At 37.6% G+C, this 14385-nt stretch overlaps 1 protein-coding gene across 1 annotated transcript in view; it reads right to left on the bottom strand.

Moving 5' to 3' along the window:
* Positions 1 to 11615: 11615 nt before the first annotated feature.
* hivep3b (HIVEP zinc finger 3b) overlaps positions 11616 to 14385 on the bottom strand; it is a gene marked incomplete at both ends in the record, with an annotated part of 11675 nt that continues 8905 nt past the window's right edge. The window contains one exon of the mRNA XM_079241132.1: positions 11616 to 11703. Coding sequence (XP_079097258.1) covers positions 11616 to 11703 — 88 coding nt within the window. The remainder of the gene's footprint in view (positions 11704 to 14385) is intronic.

Below are 14385 nucleotides of genomic sequence, written 5' to 3'. Positions count from 1 at the left end.
ATGAGTGTTAGCATTTTGCCTTGTATCATCTGGTTCTGCTCATTTGTTTCCAGCCAAAGTCAAACAGCAGGGCACCTCAGAGCTGGAGAGTCAGGACTTCACCTCCAAGGGTAAAGTTGTAACCAAAGGGAAAAATGTAACATCTAACATGTTTTCTCCATGGGAGATTCAAAATTCCCACTCTTCCACTCAGTCCTTGAATGCACTGGTCACATGACAGTTCACCTGGTCTCTCCAGCCAATCAGGGTTCCATACTTATGCTACCTCACTTCCTCTCAGCTCAGTAGTGTGGGAGAGGAGTTGAGGACAGCTGCTTTGAAGGTTGGTTTCAAACAGACATACAATCTATTTAGTAAATCTTGTATAAAGTCAACTATGCATCATTGTAACTTTGTAGAGGCCAACTTGATCTAAGGACTGGGGGGCTGTGCCTGTCATTTGGGCATCTATGATCTTTGGAATTGGTGAGTCTGAGCTTTGTCTGAGCCTATGTAATTTGTTTGTGGTGTTAGCCACCATTAGCTAAAATTAGCATGCTAATGCTAACATGTGATTGTGGACCAGGCCTTTATCCTGTTGTTCATGTTAGCCTGGTGGGTTAAATACTGGCTTTAGCATTAGCTATAGCATTAGCCATCTTGCTTTTTGCTGCTTGTACTGTTTTATTTATGGGTTTGGTTGCAGTGTAAAACCTGAGCATTTCCAAATGTACAGATATTGAACATTTATTTGAAACTTTGATATGAATGTGTACACAGGATTTATTGTTAACAATATGAATTATCAGATATTTAATTGGTCCTGTTCTCCAGTGCAGGCCAGGTGCCCTTTAATGGGTGATGTGATGGCGAGCTATTATCCAGGAGCTTGAAGACCCTGAGTCCCTTTCACTGGTTGGGTAGGAGGCTAAAGTAGCCTGTCTTGCTCCCACCTATTCTCCACCCGTTTCACCAGTCCATTTCTCAATCTTTCAACAGTTAATTACGCGTTTCCCATCATTCTAAACTTGAATAACTCTATGGACATTTCACCGGTGTAAACGAACTGTTGAATATCCCCCGAACAGGAAAAAGAACTCAGGACTATGAACTTTGGAAATTATGTTTGATTTATTTTGATTCCTTTTCTGTGAAATGGTTGAGGATTACATTTGATATTTCTCATTGTAAATATTGTATTATTTCTTTGGGGTTTGTGGTTAATGGTTTTGGTTATTGTTTTGTTTTGTTGCAACTACTTTCAAAATATATAACTTTTAAAGCAACCTAATTGTCTTGTGTCACTTACCTTTGCCCTCTAGTAGCTGTATCTAGTCTTCTGATTAATTTTTACTAGCCTATTGCAACTTATATATAAATTAGAAATTATAACAGTAAAGTTAAATTCACACTTGCCAGAGTGGTTCTGGTTTTGATGTAAACAGGATGGGCAGCTGTCCCGGCCTACACAGCGAAACATGATCCTGTGCCCTGGTGGTGAAGAATCATGACAATGCGCAGTGGAGGGTAAAACACACACTTTGAGGTTAGTTTATGTTTTTCACTGTAAGATCCGCTATGCAGTCTTTTTTTGGAAAACAGCTCTCGTAGGAAATATCCAGGGACAAGTGTTTGTATTCGTGCACAGTTGGTGGATGGGACTTTAGGCTTATGCAGCTTTGCAAATTTTCTGGGAACCAGCTTTGGAATATTTTAGCACATCAGGAATGTTTAAGAGCAGAACAAATCTTTAACACACTTCTTGTTTGCTGGGTTGCTGTTTGATACTGTGAACAGGATGCTTATACTGTAACAAATGAGATAGATTTGTGGTAAATGTGAGAAAGGCCAAAGCAATATTTGTACATTATATTGTCGGTTTTAAATCACTTTTTAAAATTTTTAAATGAGCTCATCTGAAGAGTTAACAAGTAAGTATTTTTTGACTCACTACAAAACTCCTTTAGCCCAGTTCACTGTACTGAAAAGATGGATGATCAAGTTGGCTGTTTTAAGAGATGGACCATGTAACAAATCATAATCAATGCAAGTTGACTGTGACCTCAAAATAAGCCATTTGCACAAAATCCTTTAATCAGTATGACTAATTTTACTAATCAGTATGACTCATATCTAATCGATCAGTCTATTTAATGCAAAGTATTTGAAGGATTCGTGGTTTTTCCGCTGAATAAAAGAGGTTATGCACGCTGAAGGAACACTGGTCGACTACACTCAGTTTCACTGGAATTTTGGGGAACAGATGCCAGTCAGACCGTGGTTTCTCTCCCTCTCTGGAAAAAATATACATGCTGGGATGTGTGGAGGATGTATCTCATGTTTACCACAAATCTATCTCTGGGTTCACTAACAAGACATCGCTTGTGTTAGAAATGAATAGAGCCAACTGCAATTTACACAACTATATCAGTTGCATAACAGTGACTTGGAGACCTGTTGAATTTAGAAAAAAAACTTTAGTTGTGCTGAACTCTTTAAATGGTTCTTGTTTATTTACTGCTTTTTTGTACATTTCACCAATAAACCTAATTTGCAGCGGGGGTTGATTTAATTTTGACCAACTATAAATGCAGCATCTCCATAATTTACAAATAAAAATGCTTGAATGAACTACATGTAAGAGAAGTAAATATGGTATCAACACATTATGCATTAATTACTGAAAATTGCAGCAGAACAGAGTTGCTGGCGTATGAAGCAAAACTATTTAGAGCTTAAATGCTACATGAACCACATGATAGCAGGCTAGCTGGATCAAAGAATGTCTTAACCTTTTTTTTTTTAGTCAGTACTGTTGTCTTAGGATGCAAAACACAGCCTTTTATCAGTATGATAAAAGGCTGTGTGGGACGGTGAAGCCTTCCTCACCACACATGGTTGAAGTTCGGCCCCTGTTTAAAGGTGATGTATGTAAGATTTTCAATATTTTCAAAATAAATTAATAAAATAACTACAGTCATAATTAAACCTGTCTGTCCATATTTGATGTGTTATTAAATTACAAGTTTAATTAATGACAAATGACAAAAATCACTTTTTTTTACTGGTAGGCAAACATTTAAGAAGGGTCTTTGTCATTAATTAAACTTGTAATTTAATAACACATCAAATGTGGAGACAGGAACCTACATGTTTAAAAAAAACTATCTAATTATGATTGTAGTTCTCTTTTTAGTTTATTTTGAATATATTTAAAATCTTACATACTCCACCTTTAACTCTGGATGCCCATCCTGACGCAACCCTCTGCATTTATCTGGGCTTTGGACTAGCCCTCAGAGCCTTTGGGTCTGCTCTCCCACCTGAGTTACTGCCATCCTCCTTCCCATGCAAATGAGTATTTAGATTATTTCGCTCTTCCAGGATTAGATATAAACCTAACAGCATAATCAGATGACATGCTGTTGATGCAAGGGAGGCACTGGAATAGATAATCGATTTGAAAGAAATATACAGCAATAGATAATCGATTTGAAAGCAATATACAGCTTCAGCGTTAGGTGGGAGATAATGTCCCTTTAACAAGAATCCTAAAAATATTTCATATTCTGTGTTTTGTTTTTTTAATTTAACCGGCCACACCGCAATTAGACTTACTATATGCTTTTTCTGCTTCAGCTGTTTACCAAAACATATTTAAAGTACAGTTTTGTAGTGAAATGTCTGATTTGTGGGTATTTATATCCACTTACAGCTCCTTCATGATAAACACAAAGAAAGCAGATTCTTTTGGCAATACAAAGACAGAACAGGACCAGGGCACATAAATCATGTGTATACGCTGTAATGCAGACTTCTTTGTCCCACCATTAACCAAAAAAGCTTGTCTAGAGCTCGCTGCAGCTGAAAAGCAAGGAAGGGCTGCAATTATTTTTTTTTATTCGCCATATAATCTAGAGCACATAAAACTGTACAAAGTCCATCTACAGTGGAAAAATGTTATCTCTGAAGAATCATTCTTTATCCACGCCCAGAGAGAGTTTATGTATGATGCAAAGGAGACGTTGATCCTGCTCGACTAGCCATGGCTGAGTTACTGAGGTAGGTCTGCAGTGATTCAAAGCGGCATGCGAAGTTCAGATGTGGTCTACTTTTAAATAATGCTTCTATTGTTTTTTTTCTTAACAGAACGGAAACATTCATAGACATATTTTTAGATAGTGGAAATAATTAATCATGCAAGGGAATGTAGCATGATTTCAACTTGAAACTGGGTTTTAATGGTTGGATCATTTTATCCTGAGAAGAGAGCTTGTTGTAAGAGTACACTGTAAATTGGAATCACTTATTGAATGGCATGAGGTGCCTGGGTTGTACTTTTAATTAGTTTTTGTAGTGATTCACCCACCCAAATACAGAAGACCTGCTATCAAAAGGCCATGTCGGCCGTTTATTCATACCGTTACATGCCACTCATGACGTCACTCAGTACAGTACCGCCCATAGAAGAAACAGGAGGTAAATTTGACTCATTATTTTCCCATCTGGCATATCAGTCTTTGAATGTTTCCTAGAACAGGCCACAAAAGTAGGGTAGGGTGTGTGGGGGGTTATGTGCTCTGCTTTCAATCATTTGCATGAAACATGAAACATAATTTAAGATTAATAACATGAAAGAAAGGAAAAGGAAAAAACTTTTAATAAAAACTATTAGAATCATGATCAAATGTAAAAGTTCCACCTTAAAAGAAGCGGTGCAGATTAGGACTTTTCCATAAAAACTACTAAAATGCAGCTTAGAACTGGTGCGTCTTCAACCTGGACTGTTTCAGCTGACCTGAGGCTTTCTGGGAGTTTGTTCCAGACATGTGGAGCATCAAAGCTCAATGCAGCTACTCCGTGTCTGGTTCTGACTCTGGGAACTGATGAAAGACTGGATCCAGATGACTTGAGGGGGCTGGTAGGTTCATAACGGGTTAAGATGTCACTGATATATTTGGTCCTGAACGATTCAGAACTATAAAGACCAGCAATAGAAATTTAAAATCTATCTGACAGACAGGCAGCTGTGTAAAGACCTCAGAACTAAACTGATGTGGTCCACTTTCTTGGTCCAAGTGAGGACTCCAGCAGCAGAGATCTGAATGAACCGTAGTTGTCTAATTGGATTTTTGGGTAGACTGGGAAGACACTGTTTCAATAATGAAGCCAACTAAAGATGAATGCAGTTTTTCCAGGTCCTGCTGTGACATCAGATCTTTTACCTCTAACTATATCAAAACTATATTGATCACTTTTTGATTGAGTTTAGCCAATAAAATGACTTAAGGTTAGAAATAAATTTTTTTTTGAATAAACAGTGTGTTACAGAGTGTTACAAAGATTATTGACAGAAAAAAAGGTGTGATCAAAAATGTGTTTCTGTTGGTATGTAATTAGTAGCCTTGCTTAAAATTGACCTGTAATACAGTCACTACTGAACCTGAGGCTACTGGATCCACTCACAGATTGAAAACATGTTTATGTCTGAAAGAATTTTGTACCTTGATGGCCACCATCCATTCACAACTGTACTCAGCATTTGAACAAATAAACACTTGAGACTGAACTCTTACGCAATCAATGAAAGTTATTAAAAATCAAGTTTAGAGATAAGATAAATTCTGTTTACAGAATGGTTGCCACTTTCAGGCAAGCTGGTTTTCTGGTTACTTCAGTTGTATGTAACCAAAACATGTTGGGATGTCTTTATTTTTAAACAATCCACACACAGTTATTCTTGTGACCACTAGAGGTCACATGATCTTCAGTGGTTTATTGACTATTTTGTACTGCAATGAGCTCTCCATGTGGTCATATTTGGAAGAACTATTGTGCCACTGAATACATGCTCTCAAGGAAAAAAAAGCAGCTTTTTTTTGTTTGTTTTCTTTAGATTCATCTTAATTGCTTTGTGTTATTGCCAACATTTTGACATACATTTGATGCATTGTTTTTTCGTCTTTTGGTTTTACCAGAAGTATTTTAGAAACAATATTTAATTCATATGTCATTTTGGACTTAGATTTCATCATTCAGCTGCGGCCCTCGTTAGTCTTGTTTTTCTGTGAGCTAACAGCCAACGTGGGAAGGAGTTGCAACTCAAGTGTTGTGGGACACCATCAAACGTCCTCCATCTGTGAAACAATGAAGTACTGTTCCAGTTCAGCACCATGGACAGAGCTTTCCCCCCCTAGGCAGTCGGTGGCCATGTTTCCTCATTACAGTCAATCATCAGTCAAGAGGGTTTTTTTTTCTTTGCTGAAATGTTTTACAACATAATCATAATATAATTATCATACTGCTGTTGGTGTGTCTTTGCAACAGCAGTAAAGACTTGGCCTAATTTAAAGTGGATCACTATGATTTACAACATCAACCTCTAAATGATTACTTAAAAACTTCCTGCTCGCTGTACTCAGATTCAAGCGATTCTGAGTACAGTCGCCACTGAAATAGCGCAGCAGCTGACAGAAATATTGAAGAACATTGTGTGTCTGTGAATGCAAGAAGTGCTGTGGACTGGCAGTCTGTGACGCATTGTGAAGTCAAAAAACTTCAGGCATCACAAGAATGATATGAAGTGCAATTGAACAAGGAAAACTGCTTCTTAAACTTCATGGTGCATTAACACCTAGCTGTAATTGTTCATCAATACTTGACAGTAGCAGCAGCTCAGTTCACCACAGTTTCATTCATGACATGAGAAACACTAGAAACAAACTCAATCTTCTTGCATATTCAGGTGTGCCTGACGGTATGTGCAGTGCAAGCAATTGAGGAGGAACGAGGGGGGAAAGGGTGTTTTGTGCCTCTGTGGTACCCCCGACTCACAAAAAGCTGCATTCTTTCCTCAGATCCTTGTGATAACATGGGCTTTGCTGCTTTTGAGCAGCATGTAAACTTATTATTGATGTGAAGCCATGAATTCCAGAGCCAGTCATCCATGTCAGGGCTCTTTTTGAACTCAGATAGCTTTTGCTTGTCGCACAATTGAATCACACAGGTTGCTTAATATGGTTTTTGTTCCCTCAAATGATCCATCCCAGGTGGTGTATTCAGAGCGACTTATTTTACTAAAGCAAACAGATAAAGTAATGAATGAGAAGATAAGAGGGCAAAAAGGAAATAAAACCAAAAGCAAAACACAAGCATCAGAATTTTATGTTTCAGGTCTCTTTTAATCCCAACTGAATTACATCTAAAATCAGAGGAAAATTAAACTTGATAAAATCCTTATTTGTGAGCTTTTTGTTTACTTTTTCACACTAACACAGTAACTAAACTTTAACCATTTCAGCTCTCACATGATCAATTTTCTATGTGGTAAATGATAAAAAATATTTCTTATTAAACACGAGAAAATAATCCAAAGAAGTCCAATATTATTATATACATATATAAAAAAAATAAAATCTTGTATTTGTTTGAACATTTTGCATCTTTTGCTGTCTCCACAGTGACGCAGAGACGGTCGCTTCAACTCCTACAGACTAGATTCATCTGAGTTAACCATAACCTGGTATCAACTCCGATCCTCCTCCTCTTCTTCCATTATGTGCTTGCAGACCAACGTCATGTTTTCCACACTCTACCCGTGGGTACAAACTGACATCTGTGTGGCTCTCTGGCCTCCTAGGGTCTGACACATCTTTCAGCAACCCTTTGTTTTCACTCCTTTCTATTTAAGGAGTGTCATTTGTTCAGGTGCTCGCTTGCCACTCTCTTTTTCTTTCTCTCTTCTGCAGCCATGAGGTGCATCAAGCGTTATTCCTCTCACGTCCAGAAGTTTCCTCTCTGTGTGACAGGTGTGCATCCTGAGCTCTGTTCAACCTGTTGGCTGCAGCTCTGTGGAGCAGAAAGTCCATTAGAAAAGTTAAAACATGGTCAAAATGAGATTTAGAGATGTGCTGAATTCTTCTCTCTTCTTCTGTGATTTTTTTTTTGTATATTTTGCAAAGCTTACCTCAGGATGCTTATGTTGAACTGAGGTTTCTTCATAGGTTTGATTTCAGAACTGCACACAAGAAAATGGCAAAGTTAGCATGAACTGCCCCAACATTTAGGTTTATAACTTAATCTTTTATTGACACATCTCATACTAGTTCCCCTTGGACGATATAAAAAATATCTTATCTTTACAGACTAACTTTATGTTTTATGTCACAACAAAACATTTAACCACTCAGATTGTCTTTTTGTAAGGACTTTAAAATGTTACTGTTCAGGCTTGCCACACCTACCTCTTGTCTCTAACATGTTGCTCGCTGTCTCATCTCTTTCCAGGTTGTGATCGTACATGCCTACTATTTCAAGGGAATGTGAATTCTTTATTAAACATTTCACTCCCTCCTCTAGTGTTCTACGTATGCACCTAAGTCAAAAACAACTTGTGTTGACTTTGTGCACTCTAACTGCCTTACTCCCTCAGGCTACCGTTGGATTGTTTTGGCGATAACACCCTTGGACAAGTAGTACTTGTAGGACACATTTTGGCTAATAATAGTATGAGCTCTTCCCTCACGCCCCACCACTCCCTCTCCTCCTTAAAGAGTAATAATACCTGCTTGTATAAATACAACCTCTTGGCTAGCAAGAGCCTTTAACTGATTCTCGTCAGTGTTGGTTTGGTTATGAAGACGCTCAGGCCCTGACTCACCGGAGGTGACAGAAAGCAGTGCAGGCTTGATCTTCATGGCTGGCACAAGTGCAGCGGCTGGTGGACCGCCTGCGTCGCAACGAGCCACCCAGACCATAAGTTGTTGTCTTACTGCAGAGAGAAAAACACACTCAGCACCATCCTAGTGATATAAATGCAACTCAGACTTTGCTCTTTGGTACTTTGCAGCTGCTCAGCAGTAATGATAGCACAGTCATTCAGCAGTTTCTTGGATTAACATGAAAAGCATGAACCCTTGTGAACCTTTGGTCAGGGATTCTGACTATTTGCTTGGTCATCCTGACCAAAAGAAAATTTGTTGTGTATTTGGACCTTATACACAAGAGTTTTATACATGTCCCCCAGTGTGGTTGTGTCTATTCTCTCATGCTCACCTGGGTGTGTTAACCCAGATTATGTCCAGATGGCAGAAATAGTGGCACTCGGAGTCCAGCTGGTTGCTGCAGGCACACCGCTTGCTCCTCACATGGTGGGCTGAGACATCCCCGCTGTCGAGCCCTGGCTCTTTCAGGACTGGAAGAGTTAAACCTGAAGTATTCAGACAAGAAAAAACCCTTTTTAAAAGAAAAGCTACTTCCCAGACATCCATTTTCCCCGATTCTGATTTCACAGATTCAATGTTATTTCTACAAAATTCAGCTATTATTAATAAACTTATCTGTATAACAATAGATGGATTTTTTTAAATTGTAAAATAAAAAATCTTAAAAGTCTTACATGCTGGTGGTTTTAGATAAAAATGAAAAGATAAAAGAATAAATGAGCAGCAGTATGTCCAGGGGACCTTTTCATTTTTCACAAGCATGTGATCGCCAAAACATCCATGTAGACCAACATGGAATTACAACCAAAGCTTCTGTGTGCAAAGTGTGGCTGAAATGAACATGAATGTCTCGTGTGTGAGTTACGGCTCTACAGAAAGACAATTCTCAATCTAAATCAACTCCAAATTGTTTACAATAACAAAAATTCACTTAAAGATAAATGTTTTTCATTAAGAATTGTTCAGTTTAAAGATATGAAAGACAGACTTACCATCCTGAACTGAAGCCCAAAAAGTGACGAGGAGAAGAAGGCTGCTGTGAGTAGGCATGATATCTGATGGATGGTGCTCAGTGGAGAATGTACACTGTACAGTTGTAGGTGTGGTGTTACTATGCTGCTGCTGTTGTGATTTTTCCCTGAAGGTGTCTGAACTTTATGCCTCTCCTCTCCTGTGATGTCATGGTTGAAGCTCCCCCCACCTCCGGCCTGTAGTGGAGTCACGGCATACGACCCCAGGGTGTTCAAACCTGTGACACATTCCAGGAATAATTGTGGCTTTGAAGCGTCTCTGTGACAAAAATAAACGTCACCTGCCAAATGATGTTTCTGTCTATGGTCTACCTTTGAATGACTAATCGTCTTGCTATGAGGAAGACCTTAAGACTGTAGATGGGTTTCTGGGTTACTGTGCACTGATACTGTGTGCTATGACAATGATGGGGGAGGACCATGACCAAAGTTCCCAATAACTGTAGGAAACACATACGGGAAGAGATCAGAAGTGAGATACAGCAGTGATATGCTGGTATGTGACTAGAGACAATTGGAATTTCATTCTCTCATATCTCCAAAGCCAATGTCTCTTCTCTTCACAAAACAGACGCATATCCAATGCAGGATATAATAAAATAATAAAAATAATAAAAATGTTACATATAATCTACACACCTTCTGTCTCTTTTTTTTTTTTTAAAAATAAAAGGTCTCCTAAACAAGTGCCACCCTTTCCCCAGGATGTGCCCTTTCCCTAAGATGTTAAATGCCAACTTATTTTTAATAGAGAAACTGAAACATCTACTGCTTTTTTTATAAGTTGTGAGCACACTCTTGTTTCCTCATGCATACAAAAGTTAAAAACAGAACAAAAAATACAAAACAACCCTGGTATATGTGCAGAAGAAAGTTGAAAAGGTCTTTTTTTTTTTTAGCTTGTAAAATGTTTTCTTCTTTAAGAACTGTAGTTATTGCAGCACAGTGATGCTCCACACATATAACATCCAGACATGTCTACAGCATATATTTAAAATGGATAGAACATTATTATAGCAGTGGACATACTGTGTAATAGTAAAATGCTATGAAGGATTTTACTTTATTTCTGTAGGACAATTATAGGCATCCAAATGTTTTACTGATTGTGAAGAATTTTCCAGCCTATCATAGTGGAATATTGTTACTTTTCCTTATATTACTCTTTTTTATCATAAATAAATGAGACATCAATCTTACCATTACTGACTTATAGCAACATATACTCATTAATGTCTAAATAATTAGTTACACTTCAGTTGTGAGTCATTCTAGTCATTCTTTGTATTTTACCCACAAATGCATACATGAATTCATCATCTGGAAATACACCGTGCAAATACAATAAATGCATGGTCTGATGAGTGTTGTTGATACATAAAAATGCCTGTTATTTTCCAAAGGGGATCTTTGGAAAAGGTGTTTTGGGGAGGAGAACAAATTGACAAATTTGACAAAGCAGAATGAGCTGTACGTGTACTGTCCGGGACAAAACTTTCCATTAAATCTGATGCAGAAAAACCACAGAGGAAATCATAATTTTCTGTGTATTGTGCATATTTAGGGCTAAAAAAAAAAAAAAAGCACCAATGACAACGAAACAATGTTAAAAAAGATGAGAGGAGGATTTTAAGCTGCTAAAGCATTAAAGTTTTAATCCTAAATTTTAGACAAAGCATTGGTATTTGTTTATAAATATTTTTTATCTCATATTTTACAATAAATATTTAGAATTCTTATTTAATTAATCTGTGTCACATACAATAGTCCTGCAGAGTGGGGGGGGTCACATGTTTCTCTTACATAAAGCTGTTTAGATGTAGCTGCAAAACACGTCCCCATTCTGTAGATTTTTCACATTCTTTCTCCAGAGGTTGTGAGTTCAGTCTCCTTGGGAGCACAGATGTGCCCCCATCCCAGGGATCATTGCATCCAATTGAGCAGCCCTGTCGCTGAAAAATGGATGGCAGCTAAAGAGAAGGAAGCAAGTGGAGGCCAAATCTGTAAAAACTGAATCCATCTGAAATGTGTAAATAGGCATCTGTCTTGGAAAAGGTTTGCTTTTTCATAACCAACCTCAGTTAACTCTTTTAAATGTAACATGTCACACATAACAAAGCCCTTCTGGGACTTTGAAAGGTATCTCCCCTGTTTTGGAACATTAACTGAGGAAAGTCCAATTTAGCAATCGTCATAACATCTTTTGGCTTGCTGTCAATAAACTTGAATAACATGCCTGTGTAAGCTTTACATAACCCCCAGCTTGCTGTGCTGTCACTTTGCATATTGCCAGTGGCAGTAAACAATAAAAAACAATAAAGAAAAACCTCGATTGGATGAGAGTGATACCATTTATGTGGATATTGTTTTATTTATTGATCTTTTTATACTGCTTGACATACTTTCTCCCAGTACTTGTAAGTGCCAACATGACAAAGATGTTATACATATCAGGTGTGGCAACGCCAATCATAGACTCCACCCTCTGGATTTGTTGGAAAATTATTTACAGAAGGGACCTACAGGTGACCCATACATCCAGTAGGGCTTCCTGGAATTTTAATATGTCATTCAATGTGTGGGTTCAGAGCTGATAAGGTTAATGTCTTTTAAAAGATATGTGTCAACCACTGGTCCAAATCAAAACTAAAACTTCCAGACTGCAAAATGGTTCAAGACTTCCTGTGATCATGTGTAAGACTACTTTAGGTTTTCGACAACAAAAAAAAACTGCATGAAATAGTCATGACCACCTGAGGTTGGTGACATCTAGTGGTAGTTCTGAAGTCATACAGCTGCCTTTTCGATCACCTCAAAGCCTTCAATGTTCCGATTTGACAAAGATTATTGAGGGGTTTTATGCAGAATTTAATTCTCATACAGATACAAGAGGTCATTGAAGAAAATGCTAGGGCTTAAACAGCCTTAGCCTACCTAATCAACCACAGATGACTGACTTGAACAAGCAGGATGTTTCCTTGTTGAGCATCTCACTAAGTGCACCTCCCTCTGCATTGTCCTGTTCTATCACTAAACTAAATATTTAAATTATGAGCAAACCAAGAGCGCATCCTACAGATAAGTTATTAAATGTTCTGTAAGAGAAATTCTTCATTTTAAGAGTAAGGAAAGGTAAAAGTACATTTTTCACTTAGATTTTTTCATTTCTCTCATCTCTTTAGTTACACTAAGAAAAACCGCTGGAGATAAAACTTAACAGATCTAATTCAGTGTTTTCGGCACAAACAAAGGGATTAAAAGTTCCTTAAACATTTTGGACACACAAAGACACAAAAACAAGTGACAACAGTGAAAGTGGTGTCCAGAAGAAATTAAAATAAATCCAGCAAAGACTTGAAACAGCACCTGAGAGATGTCGTTTCTTTGTTCCATCTACTGTTTACCAGACGCCTCATTAGACATGGTCCCTTTGGAAAAGCGGCCATCAGGAAGGGCAGTTGCACAGGAACTGGACTTAAAATCAGCTCCGATGACGTTGTGACTACTCCACAGAGCCCAGACCTCAATGTTACTGAAACAGTGTTAGAGCAGAAAAAAGGCAACCAACATCCAAAGAAGATCTTTGAACTACTCTTAAAGCATCTTAAATAACATGAACTATGCCCCATATGTTGTATTATGAATTTTGTTTGCACGAGTGATAGAATACGTGTACTGTGCATACATGTAGGTGTCTCTTTAAATAAATTTAAATTAAATAATCAGAGTAAAAATATAGATAATCGATAAAATACTCCACTCCAAGTAATCATAAAAGTAAAGTAGAGCTCTACATGACTGCAGAGCGTGTACAGAGAACAAAATAAACTGATGAATAAAAACACATCCTACCTACAGTCAAAGTCAAGCTACATTTACATTTTACGAAAGTGATCATCTATAAATAAATAAAAAATAAAAACGGGTCAGACGAAAGTTTTTTTTCCCAACATAACTATTGAAAGGACATCTAAAGTACTGACTCGTACTGCAAATCTGTTTGTATAAATTCATTATCAATCATAGATTTCTTTTTCTGCTTTTGCTTAATACAGGTTTACAATAAAGAAGTTATTAATGTTCATATTATGATTATGTTAAGTATTATTAATATTTCTAAGTGACTGTAGTTTATGCAAAGGGTGCTTAGTTTGACAAGTTTTCCCACGTCGTCCACTTTCCAGCTGCACCAAATGTTGAAAATCAATCCAGCAGGATCAATAAGACGGCAAAATGATCAGCTGTGCATGACCCATTATGTGCTAAGCCCCCCCCCCCCCCCCCCCCTTTAGTTAGAGAGATCAGTGTCTGTGCTACCCTTTAAAAAAAGAAAAAAGGCACAAAAAAACCACAAGTCTGATGTGTGTTTTATTGTCTTTTCAATGACTAGAAATTTTGCTGTGTGAAATCTGCAGGGCACTTGATCCTGTGGTACCAGCCAAACTTAATATCTCACCTTTGCCACCCATTCAAGTTAAAAGAATATCATGAAAAAGTCACACAGATGTAACATAAAAAGATTTTTTTTTCTTTTCCAATAACAAAAAATCTAAGAAAAAAAAAAACTTGAAATAATAATCATTGTCATCAAATAACAATAAATAAGGAGCATTCTTCCCTGTATAGACATATACTCTAATCTAAAGTCATTC

The sequence above is a fragment of the Telmatherina bonti genome, assembly GCF_933228915.1.
Source record: "Telmatherina bonti genome assembly, chromosome: 5".
In the NCBI taxonomy this organism is placed as follows: domain Eukaryota; kingdom Metazoa; phylum Chordata; class Actinopteri; order Atheriniformes; family Telmatherinidae; genus Telmatherina; species Telmatherina bonti.
This window is presented reverse-complemented; position numbering and strand designations above follow the sequence as displayed.